The sequence below is a fragment of the Embiotoca jacksoni genome, unplaced genomic scaffold (genome assembly GCF_022577435.1).
Source record: "Embiotoca jacksoni isolate LCO1_2020_lvr unplaced genomic scaffold, fEmbJac1.0.p SCAF_11, whole genome shotgun sequence".
Classification (NCBI taxonomy): domain Eukaryota; kingdom Metazoa; phylum Chordata; class Actinopteri; family Embiotocidae; genus Embiotoca; species Embiotoca jacksoni.
The window spans coordinates 11,444,645-11,458,853 of record NW_027185241.1 but is presented as its reverse complement, the minus strand read 5'-3'; the positions used below and the strand labels follow the sequence as shown (position 1 = coordinate 11,458,853).

The window sequence follows — 14,209 nt, the reverse complement described above, 5'->3', positions numbered from 1 at the left end:
TAACGAGGACTTGGAATCAAACTACTTCCGAAAATGTATTTCTTGCATCAAATATCCAAAACTGTCAAATACCATCAGCTGCTATGAAATTCTTGGTCCTTCCAACACTAATATTTTAGGGTTGGAAGTTCGTTCTTGACCTTTAATAACAATCAACTGAGCTCCAAGGTGCACATACTCGCTTTCAAAAAGACACCATGACCATTAAATCAGAGCGCATGACCACATGCCACTCAATTTAAACTTATAGTAGAGGACTTTACGTATAAATAAACGTCTGTTACATTCAAGCCCTTGTCAAATTAGTTCACACAATGCTGATTAAACCTGTCACCTCCAGATAAATATTTCTATTTCACAATTTACAGAGTTTTTAAACCTGGTGTCTGGTGAAACATTCCCGCCCAGGTCGGATGAATGCAAACTTTGCTTTGTGTGCATGGCATGCACACATGAAGCCGGCCTAGCTGGCTTACCTATGGTTTAGCCCGATGCTAACTTGAATGGGATAAAATAATTCAATCGTGCGTCTCTTCTACACTTTCCATATTACCGTCATATTGCCGCAGTTGTGACACCTTTTGTTTCATTTATCCACAATGTAACAGCAATTTATTCACAGTTTTGCAGCCACAACTGTAGTGATGGAGTAGACTACGCCAGAGCCTATGTTGTAAGCTCTTGTCTACAGGATTTTTGTAATTACTCTCACTGACAAAAGAGGGAGACAAAAGCTCCACACAGCAGCTTTAAAGTAAAAGGAAGATGAATGTGTTTTTCTTCAACTGAAAAGTATAAATTGGTGAAAGGGACCCATAAAGTTGAATGAATAAATGTATAACACCGTTTCTATATACTCTAGTATGGTTGTAACATGTTGTCATATTCTGTGGAAACAGGATGAGATGACAAGTAGACACGCGTCTGACTCACTGCGTATTCTATTTCATACATCAGCAAATTCATATACTGTGCACATTATTCAGTGACTCACCTGACACATTCTTCAAACGAAAAGGGTGACTTATTCAAATGTATGTCATGCTTGTAGAAAACCAGCCAAAATGATAGTTTTTTGTTAAGTTTCATCCATTGCAGGACAACGATGACGCTGCATGTCCACAGAAATGACAGTACAGAGACATTTCCTGGAACCTTTACAATTAGGACTTTTTCAAGTTGTGCAAAAGGAGATATTTCCTTCAAAACTTTTGGAATTACATTTTTCAAAACCACTGAGACATGAATTGTAATATATTACTGTAACACATATGAGTTCATAAGCTAAATATGAATTTCACATAGAAATGTACTTTATGTCAATTAAACAAGTCTTTTTTTTTAAGTTGTACAAGCTGATCATTTTTGAAAGATTAATGTGGGCAGTGAAATTACTGTAGATTACAATACTGAACATGTTCTTTTACCGGACATGATTTGAAGAACATGACAGTGTTTGTAGAAATTCCTTTATGATATTAAACCTTTTAAAAACACACCTATTTTTTTTAGGCCTCTGCTCGAAAATTTCATACCCATAATAAAAAATAGCATATCTCTGCAACCACAAGGTCTATTTGACTAATGTTGGTGTAAGAATAAAGGGAACACTTTTGAGATTTGTTCAGATGTGTAAATATAAGTATATATGTCCATATTTTAATAATAGTTTTGCTAAGTCTTCTCCCTGGCCCCCAATTGGGGGCCTCTAGGGCTTAAAGGGTTAACTTTCAGCCATTTATTTTAAATTGTGTGGAGTTCCAGGATTTGTCTTATCAAAAGAAAACACATAGTGGAAATGTAAACAACATTATATATATATATATATATATATATATATATATATATATATATATATATATATAATTATTATTATATATATTATTATATAACACCCTGCTGATGATTTAGGGAGTTATATTCTTTACTTGCGGCGGAGGAACAGTCAGGAGAGATTAATGGGAGTACATGTTGTATTAACATATTGGTGGCCCTGGTAACTACTACATTTGGGTAAAGGAGAAACTAGCTTGTTGACTGCAAACATCCGTTTCTTCTTACAGACAAGAGGGAACCGGACCCATAAATGATGGTTTGATCTGTTGCTCTTTTGTATGTAAACCTACCACTTCCTAATACTACCTACATTTTCTATAGGCTCTTTATCACCTGGTTTTAGAATTCAACTTTAATCACTCTTTATGTGGAAGTGGTTTGACCTTTCAAGCAGAGAATTAACTGTTTTAGAGACGCCCCCCCACACACAAAGGAGTTCCCACATTATAAAATGAACATGAGCCTGCTGTCAAACCCTCGTTGACAGAAGTGACGGCATCATGAGCACGGTGAGTACTTTCGACCACATCATTCTGTGACAGTTTCAGATGACAGTCTCCAGCGTAGCAGGGACAGATGTGAGAGTTAGTAATGATTAGACAATGTTTATTGAAAAGAATATGGGCATTAAATACTTGTATTACATGGGCAGTCAAGCTTTTTTTTAAAGTTTTTTTTTACATTTTATAAACTGTAAATCAGTGTAGGATATATACCCCACAAAAGCAGAATATGGGCATTGAAATCTTTTTATTACATGGGCAGTCAAGCTTTTTTTAAAGTTTTTTTTTTTACATTTTATAAACTGTAAATCAGTGTAGGATATATACCCTACAAAAGCAAAATAGTGGAAGAAACTATGTAAATGAATTGAAAAATTGTGTTTTTTTTAAAAAATTATTTAAAATATGTTTAACTGGTCTCATGGGAAATGGTCTCAAACTTAATCACTCTAATCTTGGATTTTGTAGCAGATGCTATGAGTTTGGATATATTTAGTGCTCCAGTATTGTGGCTCACATTTAGAACTGCCTTTAGCTGCAGATTTATTTGAGTTCCTGGACAGTAAAGACTCATTGTGAGAGCTAAATGTCAGGTTTAGTCAGACAAAAGGCAAGATAATATTACTCAGAAGTTGTTTTGCAAACATTTTTATTTTATCTCTACGGTTAAAATGTCAAAATGCAGCAAGTGAGCTAATCTTTTTTTTTTAAGATAATGCTATGTTTTGTGTTTGTTATTAACAGTTGTTAACTGTGGCAATATCAAGTCTAAGACAAATGCTTTCTGCTGCAGGTAGAGCAAATAACCAATTATGCTAATAAAGTGGCAATTTCCAATAAAATATAAAATCATAGGCACTTTTCCAAGTCACAAAACACAAATAATGTCTGAGGCTTTTCGAAACACATGAAACATTCAATAAGTTTGCATACTGAGTTACATGATATCAGGAGTTAATACTGCTGTAATGACTTCTATCATTTTAGATGTATATGTTCTATAGGAATATCAATCCCATATGTTTGTATTTCAGTTCAGTTTGTACCATTAACAGTCAGCTGGTTTTATTTCTAGCCAGTATCTAGTTTACATGTGGTAGTGTTGTCGAATATCAGAAAGTAAGTTATGATTAATACGTAGTGGGCTGAAATTGTAACTATATAAAGATAGTAGTAATTAATAGCCTGTGTACTCAGCCGTAATCATAGCCTTCTCCACAGCTCGCCCTGCCACTGCTGTTCCTGCTCTCTGCTGTGCTTGCCTCAGCGGTGGATCCCACTGCCACCTATAAGCACCGAGATCCGTTAACCGGAGAAATTCTCCACTGCACTAAGTGTCCACCGGGCACTCATATGGCCTCCCACTGCAACACCACCACGCTAACACAGTGCGCGCCGTGCAGAGATAACCACTTCACCGAGCTGTGGAACTACCTGCCTAGATGTCTCTACTGCAACAACTTCTGCACTGACAACCAAGAGGCGGAGACAGAGTGCACCCCGGACAGCAACAGGGTCTGCCGGTGCAAAGAGGGCTTCTACTCGGTTGATGACTTCTGTGTCAGACAGTCTGAGTGCGGCCCCGGATACGGTGTGCACACCAAAGGTACGGTCTTCAGAGAATAAAAGAATGGCCTTTTCTGTCTCACTTGTTAAGTGAATTGTAGATGCGGATTTGGATTCAGATCGATAACATTTGTTAAGACGGACGTTTTGGTAATACATGTGCACCCCATGGCGCACGAGGGAAAATTAATAATCTTGAATAGAGTCACAGAATTTTAATAAAAACACTTAAGTTATATATCAACTACCACATCACCATTATGCCAATGTTTACTGCAGCTTTTCAGCATTTGGTTTTCAAAGTAAGAGTCTGCGAAGTGCATGGCACCTCCACTGACGACATGGATAGGCTACTGGCTTTCAGGAGGCGCAGCTGTGGGTTAAAACATGGTAATGACTCAGAATGCTTTGACATCCTCTCCTAGCTACGAGGCAAATGGACACTGTATGTGGAAAATGTTCCGAGGGCTACTTTTCCAACTCATCTTCTGCGCTGGATTCGTGCGTAAAACACCAGGAATGCGCAAATGGACAGATTGTGCTGTTCGCCGGCAAATTGGATCAAGACACAATGTGTGGCTCCTGTGACGATCTTTCAAATGGAGGTGTGTACTTTGTACAGTGAATATAACTGCCCAAGAATAACACCATTTGAGACATATTTTACAGATTTTTGGTTAAAGAAAAACTACAAGGTTTAGATTTCAAACTTTCTTTCTCAGGTGAGATGCTCAGGACATTCATCTCCAAATTCTTTGGTACGCACAAGATGCGTTTAGGAAAAATGAGGAAATTTGTCACCAGGTGAGCCCACACCCCACATTTCAAATCTTCCCATCTTTCATTTTCTTGCCTTTTTCAACTATTCCCTCCACCTCTTAATTCACACATACAATCCTCCTTCCAACAGGAACATCTATACATCAGAGGAGGAGGGGTGCATCATGGAAACAAATTCCTCCGGAAAGAGAGAGTCTCTCCGGGATCAAATCAACAAGTGGCTGGCCCAGGCTCCCGAAGAGCAGCTGAGGAAAATGCCACAGATGCTGAGGGCTTCCCAGCTCAACTTTATGGCAGAAAAACTAGAGAAGCAATTCAATGGGATTGAGCAGCAGAGGGAAAACTGTAACTTAACTGTAGCTGAAGCACTCTAAAAGACCGCAGAGGCCATAAAACATGTACCAGTTAGACATATACTTCTTTCTGAGATTTGTAATGTAATACAGCAGATTATTTTCTCATCATTTGTTTGTTATACTACTGCATTAAAGTTTGACCTGTGTTACAGAACTAATGTTGTTTTTTTTTACATGTAAGCAGAGACACCGGAGCAATATTATAGACAGTTTGCTGGTCATTATTACCAAAATGAAAATGTTGATTTGTATACTTAATGAGTTGCAATGAACAAGATGTCAAAACATACCACTGCCTATTTGTATTACAATAATTGTTTTTTGCATCCTATATGTTGGACTTTACTTTGGATTTATTATAGGAGGTAGCCTAAAATAACTAACGGTTCAAAAGTGGCAGAATTTACACAAGTAATAATGAAATATGCAAATATCTTGAACATCAGTGTGGCATTAATTGATTATAAAAGTAGTACACAGAAACTACGCTTCATTCGAAAATGAGCTATAAACAAATATGTGTGATATTAGGCTGAAATGTTTGACGTCACATGCAACACCAAAATAAAGTAGATGTAGTAAAGTTATAAAGTAGTAAAATGTTTCTAACCGACAAAAGCAAGCAAACAACTGTAAGAACTTGTAATTTAAAGAAATGACCACAAGGTGTCGCACCATTTCTGTTTAACTGTTGGCTCTGCACTTTAACATTAGCCTATATTATCGGCTATTTTCTTAACAAACAAATCAGAGATAGTGAAGAGAGTTTTTGCGTTTCTTCAAAATAACCGAGTGCACTGTATTTTGCAATCAAGTAACTTTGTCACTCTTTTGACGAATCATGATCCAATTTCTGTAGTTATTACAGAAAGTAGGTTTGGGAAAACTCTTAAAAACCCCGAGTTGAAGAAAACCCTGAGTTTCCTTCTCCCAAAACAGAAACCACGTGACTCTGTGTCGGTCATCAGGTCATCAGTGTGTGCTGAACAAACTCCCTAGTTAGTTTCATTTCCTCATACAGTTGATATCAATGCATATTAATTTGCAGAAGTTTACGAGAAGAGAAGAGGAGCAAAACATAACAATATTACATAATATGATACCCAATATCATCTTTCCTCAGCCAAATAGCCCATATGATGGATTCATCCCCAGCCGAGAATAAACTAGACTGTCCGTCTTTATGATACAGTGACTTATAAAATTTACACATAAATGTGTTTCCAACTACAAATCACCAAAAAACGTTTTATTGAGACTTTGAGGTTGGAAGGGGTGCAACATAAACTAAAGTTTTATTTGTTGGATTTTATTCTTCCGTTATTTCCACCTGTGATTTGTCCCTTTGAGGTTGCAACTTAGTAAATGGGCTGTTCTAATTTGTAATATAACACACTCATGCCAAACCTGGACTGGCTAATGGAGTCGTATTGATAATAACATCTAGATTACACTTATTCTTAACTGCATTAACAAAAAAAAATGCCCATACATTACATATTTCCCAGTATTTCCAGGGATCTGGCTGCGCAGTTTGCACAGTTCATCAATGTTTATTTTAAAGAGCATTTCTCATAAGGACACAGTAGCCCCCACAATTCCCCAGGGGATTTTGCCTATTGTGTATTAACATTTGTGCCTCATAGTGACTTTATTTAAACTAATTATAGTTCAGGCCTGTATGTTATGGCTACACGTGCACCGGGAGTTGAATTAGTAATAAATTGAGGTTACTTGCAGCCTTCTCCTGCACTGCTTCTCAGGCGTGTGGATCGGGACTCCCGTAGGACCACTAGAGGTCTCTGGTTTCCAGGATCCGCGGCAGTACAGCCTGCTCATTAATATCGGTCTGACACCATCACCGCCACCGCCCCCTCCTGCCACGCCACACCGCCCCGGCATCGCATCGGCTCCCCGGCTGTCGCATCACCGAGCGGGGAGGGGCCCCGTTTCTCTCTATTGGCTGCTGCTGTATAACCGACAGCTTTACGGCACAGTACCACGGTCACGGAGGATGTGCATGAGCGGCGGTTCCTTTCATCTGCCCGAAGCGCACAGTCTGCCGGCTTTCAACATGATTTTAAGAGGACTCTAGCTGTTTTTCCCTCACCGTCTCTGGTGCATACCACCCCTTGAGCGCCACGCCGTTTACACCGCCGAGAGATGCACCCAGACAAACGCGGACACATTGTCCGGACACCGCGAGAGGAGGAGAGGAGCATGTAACCGGGAGAGACGCACCGGCGGCGGCACCACCTGACACTTCTCCCTCTCTTCCCTCCAAAATTTCCTCATTATCTGAGGATTCTCGATGTGTTGAGCGAATTCTTGTCGTTATTTTTGGATTTTATCTTCAGCAAAATGAGCGAGGAAGTGTCAGAGGTCCCAAAAGAGCTTCTGGGTAAGAACAGACGGGGATTTGTGGCTGTGTCCAGACTGGAACAATCAATGATGCTTCCTCTATCATTATTCGCAATTCACAGTGTGAATGTGCTCCTGGTGGTAACAAGTTTTTTAATATCATTATTGTATCCATATAAGGCATTATATTCCTTTAATGCAGCCGGACCTGCTATGCTGAGACACAATACTAATATCCAACCATTATCCTTCATGGGGCTAAATTTATTGTGATAATTAGCAGTTATTTTACTATTGTAGGATTACTAAAACAAACATTATATCTCCTGTGTAAACAGGCTTTACATTATTCTCCAATCATCTTATGAGACTGTAAATTCTTTGGCTGCAGTAATGCTTGAAGATGTTTATATATTACTGCCTCACTGCTTTCATACTGTCAATGTAACGTGGACTACAGCCTATATTAGGAAGAAAAGACAGTCAGTGGTCAGCCCGTCAGCCCTGTGCACTCAACTTGAAGGCGTATTTTCCACGCAGTAACCTTGGTCCACTCTTCCATCTCTAAATCCTGGAGTTCTAACATTGCTGGTAGCCTCAGTCACGAGTCCTTTCATCATGTTTCTCTGTACTTATTTGTGCTGAGTGTGGGCAAACCTCAATGTCCTGGAAGGGCTCTTTGTTTGGGAGAGTGGTTGAGTTTTTGTGACACCCTGGTGTAATGTTGGACAAGCTCTTTCTCTTTATTTCTCACACACAAGCTAATATGCTCCTGTGGCTCCGTTTCTTCAGTGTAAGAGACACAAAGACTGTGCGGTGTCAGCGGGGTTTATAGGAAAATGTTGTTGGGTCATGTAGTCACTTGGTCAGGCATGCAGTATTCGCTGAGTCACAGAATACCCCAACCAGGCACTTCTATTGAAGTGTGGCATCATTTATATCCTTGCACCTTAACACGGCTATCTGTGGTTTGAACAGAAGCCAGCACAGGGCTAAAAACTGTATCTCTTGGTCAGACTGATGTGGGAATTTAAGTTCCTTGACGTTCAACTGTAGCGCAACCCTTTGGTTTAACTCGTGCTGTTTTCATTGAATAACTTCTGGATACCCTTTGCGTAATTTTGTTCACATTTGAAAAGCAGACACATTAGGACAAAGGTTGGATGGATAAAACGCTGAACTTTCACTCAGGATATCTGGGTTTGGGTTTGCACGAAAACACGTGGAATCTTAAAAGAAATATTTACCTAGCCAACTAGTTTTGTTTTCCTAAAGTTAACCCCATCATTTTTTTTCTTATAAGTAACCCGATGTTGTTTTTTCCGAAATGTAATGCGTTTTTTTTTTTCCTAAACATAACCCTGTTTTTTTTTTTTTGCTAAATGTAATACTGTTTTTCTTTTCATAAATCGAACCACATGTTTTTTTTTTACACTTAGGCGAGGCAAAATCGTGACACTGACACACTGTCCTTTAGTGGGCTGGTGGGTGTATTACACTATTTGGCGTGATATGGGGTTGCGGACATATAAGGTGTCTTTTACGAAGGCTTGGATCGCCATGACACTTTCAAATACATTTGTTTTGTAGATTTGAATGTTTGGGTTTATTATCCTCTGGTTGTTTAATGGGGTTGAATATGTCACTGAAATTACCAGTCTGTCACATTAGTCCTCTTTTTATGGTCATATTTTTTCCTGTAGATATATGAACTATCCAGGTAATAATTGGGTGAGAGCCTTTTATTAGAAATGTCATTAGTAATTTCACTTGTACTTTTGAAATGAAAGATTAACCAACTGACATACTGATATTTTGATTTAAATAGGACATGCGTGCTATGTGTTTGATGAACCTCTTTTCCAGGAGCAGAAGCATTTCAATGATTTATAGTGTAACTTCCTCTCAGACCTTGAGCGAGCTCATTTTCTGCATCTGTTCTGTATTTTCACATCTCCTCATTGCACATTTTCCTGATTTTTGTTGACTAAACTGCACATATAATGTAAAGAATTAGTTTTTTTTCATGAATGATGCCATGTCATGAGGTGTTGTCGGAATGAGTATGACCAGTCATTGTCGGAAACATTCACTGGTGCCTGTGATTCAGCATCATCCAGCTAATAAAAGGAATTCCAGGATGACGCTGCAGATGGAACAGTCCTGGAAAACAGTCTTTTCTCTGCGGAGTTACACCAAAACCGGGTTTATTTTGCCATTTCCATCTTATCTGCTTGGTCCTGTAGTTAATGAGGAGCTCAGGATGTAAAAACATTCATGTGAGGATTTATTCAGAAACCGTGCTTATCAAAACATACTTAAGCACTAACCCTCACCTACATGCAAGATTAAGAGAAATGTGAGAAACAAGCAAGCGAACAATATTTTATGTGATGTCGTGGGGAATATTTTCTTTTAGGTGACAAGACAAAGAAATTAGTCCAATTACCCATCACAGTTCAACAGACAGACAAAGCTGCATCTTTGAGCAGTTAGCGGTGTCATGCTGCGTCAAAAACGAGAAAATAAGGACACTGTGTTGTACTGTAAAAACTGGAGGAAGATGTTTCTCTCTGGGCTAAGCATGCTGGCATGCCTTTCACCTGAAATGTCTTCTGTTTGTGAGAGATGTGCTAAAGGTTGAAATATTTTTTTTAACTGTTTCCTGGCGTCTTTGCATAGAAGAGACAAAATAGAATGAAGTTACATTTTTGAGGTGCAACAAGGAGAAAGAGACTTAACTCAGTTTCTTGGGAGGTAAAATGAATTAATTGATCATGCGTGTTTATATTCATTTCCGATTGAATATATATTGATTTCATTAATAGTTGGGGATGAAAATATAGCCCAAATCTACAACTTTTCATCACTTGACGTGCCTCGAAAAAACATTTTCATGTGAACACTAGCTGAAAGCTTAAAGCTGAGGACCATGTCTGTGACATCATTGAGACAGATCTGGATTGGCTCTGGGTCAGTAAACGGGAGAGTGATTTTATAGGCTTGTGAACTGCTTGTTTAAGCTTTTACAAGGCAGTAGGTCTCCCATTTCCCCACCTTCCACACGATTCCCTGCTGAAATTCAAACTGGTGTGACCTGGTGCACATGCCTCAGTGACCTAACAGAAACAAGGGGCTGGTAAAATATGCCCTCCTCTCACAGTTTTAATAAATTAGCAGAAAAATTCTATACGAGAGTCTGTCAGGAGATTTCGAGAGCTAAACGTGCCCAGGCTCATTAAAACACACAAGGCCTCATTTTGTGTAGAAATCCGCGAGAGACATCTCTGTGACTCATAAGTCTCTAAGCTATAGTTGAAGAAATTCCACAGGAGGAAATGGTGCACATTTGCAGTGGAGTTCCTTTAGGAAGCTGACGGCTGGCAGATGAACCATTTAGCACATTGGCTAATTATTAGTTTTACTTTGATCTGATGGTAGTGAGGGAGCCTGTGTGGGGAGGATATATGCACACCAGCACAGATGCACACACACAGACTCCTTGTCTCTGTCAGACACATGAGCACAGACCATATCAACTGCTGTGTGTTGGGTGATTAAGCAGTGGAAAAAGACGTCTGACCCACTTCTGCCCTTTAAGCCAGTTTTCTGGTTGTGCACACTTCTACTGGTGTGAACAATCAATCAGAAAAGCAGAACACACACTCGGCATATGACTCTGAACGTAATTTCTATTTCTGATTACTGTTTGGTTTAATTCAATTTTTTTTTTGGCCGAGAATCTGTCAGAAAATATGATTTTACAGCCTGGCTTGGGCATGCAGACAGATTTTTCTTGCATGTGTATTTGTTTTCAGAATCACTGGTGGGAGTCTGTGTGTTCCAATACCTATAATACCATATGAGTTAGGATGTTCCAATACATAGTATGGGAAATGTAGGATGCCAGAGATACCAGGATGATGTAGTATATAGACCAGCATGCTTCTCTGGTTGTTCTGACCCACAATCCTCTGAGCAGAGTAAGATATATCACATCGACTGAGCCTCAGAGAGAGTTGGTGGCGCTAAAGCTTCACCTGGATGCAATTCGCAAAAAGAGGAAGAAGAACAAGAAGAGGCATTAAAAGGAAGACACGATTGATCGCAATTGATCGCATCGAAAAAGTAGTATGTCCCAATGCATATTACATGCAACAGTACATCATTTGTGAGGAAAGCTGCAGTACGTACTAAAAGTAAAAAGAAAAAGTATGCAATACGAAATGCAGCGTTTCACATCTGACCACACACAATGAAAAGGCCACAAAAAGTCTCTCCTCTCCTCCCCTCCCCTCCCCTCCCCTCCTCTCCCCTCCTCTCCTCTCCTCTCCTCTCCTCTCCTCTCCTCTCCTCTCCTCTCCTCTCCTCTCCTCTCCTCTCCTCTCCTCTCCTCTCCTCTCCTGGTTTCAAATCACATATGCCAATTTTCTATTTGACTTGTCTGAATCGCTCCTCATTTCATCTCCTTTCTCCTCCTCTTTTGTGTAGAGAGTGTGAGGGATGCAGTGGGGAGGAAGGTGAAGCTGTCACTGAGGAAGAGAGTCAAACTGGAGATCAAAGGAGACAAGATGGAGAACAGAGTCTTGGTAAGTCAACTCCTGCTGCTTTTCAAACTACTTCTTCATTAAAGGCAGTTCAATCTTTCAATCGCTCTTGAAATATACACTTTTTCGCTTAAGAACATCAAAACCTTCCTGCTTTTCCCGCTCTCGTCTTCAGCATTCGAAAGGTATTCATTTTTTTTTAACCTACATAGAGAACATCACTCCATTGCTGTGTCACTCTTGTTTTTTTGGAGGTTAATTTCACTGCTTTGATTTTGGGGTAATTTCCTGCATATCAATGGTAGAGAGGCTGTGAAAAGTACTGACACCAACCTGAACATCACCTGTCTCATTCAGTCTGTGATTAGTAGTTGTGTGTGTGTGTGTGTGTGTGTGTGTGTGTGTGTGTGTGTGTGTGTGTGTGTGTGTGTGTGTGTGTGTGTGTGTGTGTGTGTGTGTGTGTTGCAGTAATGGGACAGTTTTCAGAAGCATCGTTATCTTTCAGTCCCGCAGATCACAGTGAGAATGTTTAAATAAATCATTTTTACTTCTCACTATCTTGCTCGTGATTTTCTGTGTTTGATAAAGTTTTCAGACTCCAGTGAACACAGCACAAGATCTGAATGGCTAATGATCGCAGTTTGCATCAGACTTAGGGACGCTATTAACCATTCTGATCTGTAGTGTATCTGCAGAAGTCTTGCAATTATCACTACATTACTTTGATACTTTAATACTCAGTAAAGTTCTGCAGTTATGAGAAGCACTTTTTTCTGTCATTTTTAAGGATATTTATTCACGTTGGACATTAGAGATAAGTTAAGTAATACACTTTTGTGTCCAGATTTGACTGGAGGTTTGAGTCCAAGAAGGAATACTGATTCATTTTGATGCAGGTTGAGGCAGTTGGGCAATTCGGGTTTTAAAGTACATTTTAAAGTTGCCTGCTGTCTCTGTGTGCCACAAACAGTTCTGTTTCTACTGCAGACTGTGTTTATCTTCTAAGCCAGACTACAATAACTAGCTTCCTGTCATGCACCCGTTCCTGCTCACGCAGTATCTTTTCCTTTCTTCACGTCAGAGAGGGCAGGGAGCGTCACAGCTTAAAGGCCTCTGGTTCAGACTTTGGCCTGAAGGAAAAGTCCTGTTAAAAAATAAACCTAGCAGCTAAAGTTAGACACATTGGTCCAATAAGGTCATTCATTCATTGGGTGGCAGCTCCATGTAAATACACATCAGCCATCAGTGTGTCTGCTAGTCAGGTGGAAATAGCAGCTCAGACCATTAACTTTTGGCTGCAGAGCAGTAAATCCACTGACTGCTGAATAATTAATACCTGGTGGATCATTAAAAATGCATATTGGCCCTTTTGGGGATGAACAAGGATAAGAAGCTGAAGATGATGAGAACAGAACCGTTCTCAGTAAATCAGTGTCTGAGCAGAGTCCATAAAGTTTGATGGTTGAATCAGAAAGCTTTCAGTTGCTGTGAACTTTTAATACGTGTGGCTCTGAGTGGAACCGGCAGCAGACTTTTAGTTATACAACTCTCAGGGGAACAGGGAGCTTTTAGTTATACAGCTCTCTGTGGCATAGACTGTTATGAGAAAGAAGAAATTTCAAAAAGCTTTGTGAATAAGAAGCTAACATTTGCGCTTCAGGATGTAATACTCTCGCATATTAAGACAACTACAGTATCAGCTTATCTATCCAGACGTGTGGCTACGTCAGGACCTAATGGAGAAGTCATCCGGGGACACAAGCAGAGAGGGAGAGAGGTGAGAGACAGAGGTGATGAGCTTCTTCTTTACATCTTCTGTACTTGCTAAATGATCTGCGAGCATGCAAAGGTGAGAAGCAGCAGGAGAGAACAAGTTCCTTTGCAGGAAAATTTCACTTGTCAGTTTATAATGTAATAATTAACTGGAGACATTATTACTGCTGGAATCTGGAGCCATCAGCGTTTTATCAGCCAGGATAATGGACATGGAAGACGTACTGCAACATTCATTTAAATTCATGTATGTGATGATTTTTTTTTTTCAAAGGTAAAATATAGACTTCTAATATTTATCAGCTTTTTTGAAGTATTTCTAGTATTTTTAATCCAGGGTCAAACTCAAACAGAGATAGTTTGGGTGTTTTTAAAGTGGGGTTGCATGAGGTACTTTTCCACAGTCAGTGCGTTACCTGCTGCAGATGGATGTCCGCATGGGTCCTTTTGGAGAAGCAGGCATTTTAACCACCTAAAAAATGTATAT

At 39.6% G+C, this 14,209-nt stretch overlaps 2 protein-coding genes across 3 annotated transcripts in view; both read left to right on the top strand.

The window, feature by feature from the left end:
* Positions 1 to 2,331: 2,331 nt before the first annotated feature.
* Positions 2,332 to 5,189, top strand: LOC138192511 (tumor necrosis factor receptor superfamily member 6B-like). The gene is made up of 5 exons (XM_069139951.1): positions 2,332 to 2,345; positions 3,561 to 3,945; positions 4,331 to 4,510; positions 4,628 to 4,709; positions 4,816 to 5,189. Exons 1-5 carry the CDS (start codon positions 2,337 to 2,339, stop codon positions 5,057 to 5,059), a joined length of 900 nt encoding a protein of 299 aa, XP_068996052.1. The 5' UTR covers positions 2,332 to 2,336; the 3' UTR covers positions 5,060 to 5,189.
* A 1,846-nt stretch (positions 5,190 to 7,035) lies between these two features.
* Positions 7,036 to 14,209, top strand: part of LOC138194444 (F-actin-uncapping protein LRRC16A-like) — a 65,992-nt gene continuing 58,818 nt past the window's right edge. For both annotated transcript variants that reach the window (XM_069143186.1, XM_069143185.1), the window contains exons 1-2: positions 7,036 to 7,442; positions 11,894 to 11,991. In XM_069143186.1, coding sequence (XP_068999287.1) covers positions 7,403 to 7,442; positions 11,894 to 11,991 — 138 coding nt within the window. In that variant the 5' untranslated portion in view covers positions 7,036 to 7,402. The remainder of the gene's footprint in view (positions 7,443 to 11,893; positions 11,992 to 14,209) is intronic.

What these genes read in the sequence shown, in the direction of transcription:
- LOC138192511 (XM_069139951.1), top strand. An exon ending in ATACGGTGTGCACACCAAAG is followed by an intron (nt 3,946 to 4,330) that starts GTACGGTCTTCA and finishes ATCCTCTCCTAG; the next exon opens with CTACGAGGCAAATGGACACT. An exon ending in ATGAGGAAATTTGTCACCAG is followed by an intron (nt 4,710 to 4,815) that starts GTGAGCCCACAC and finishes TCCTTCCAACAG; the next exon opens with GAACATCTATACATCAGAGG.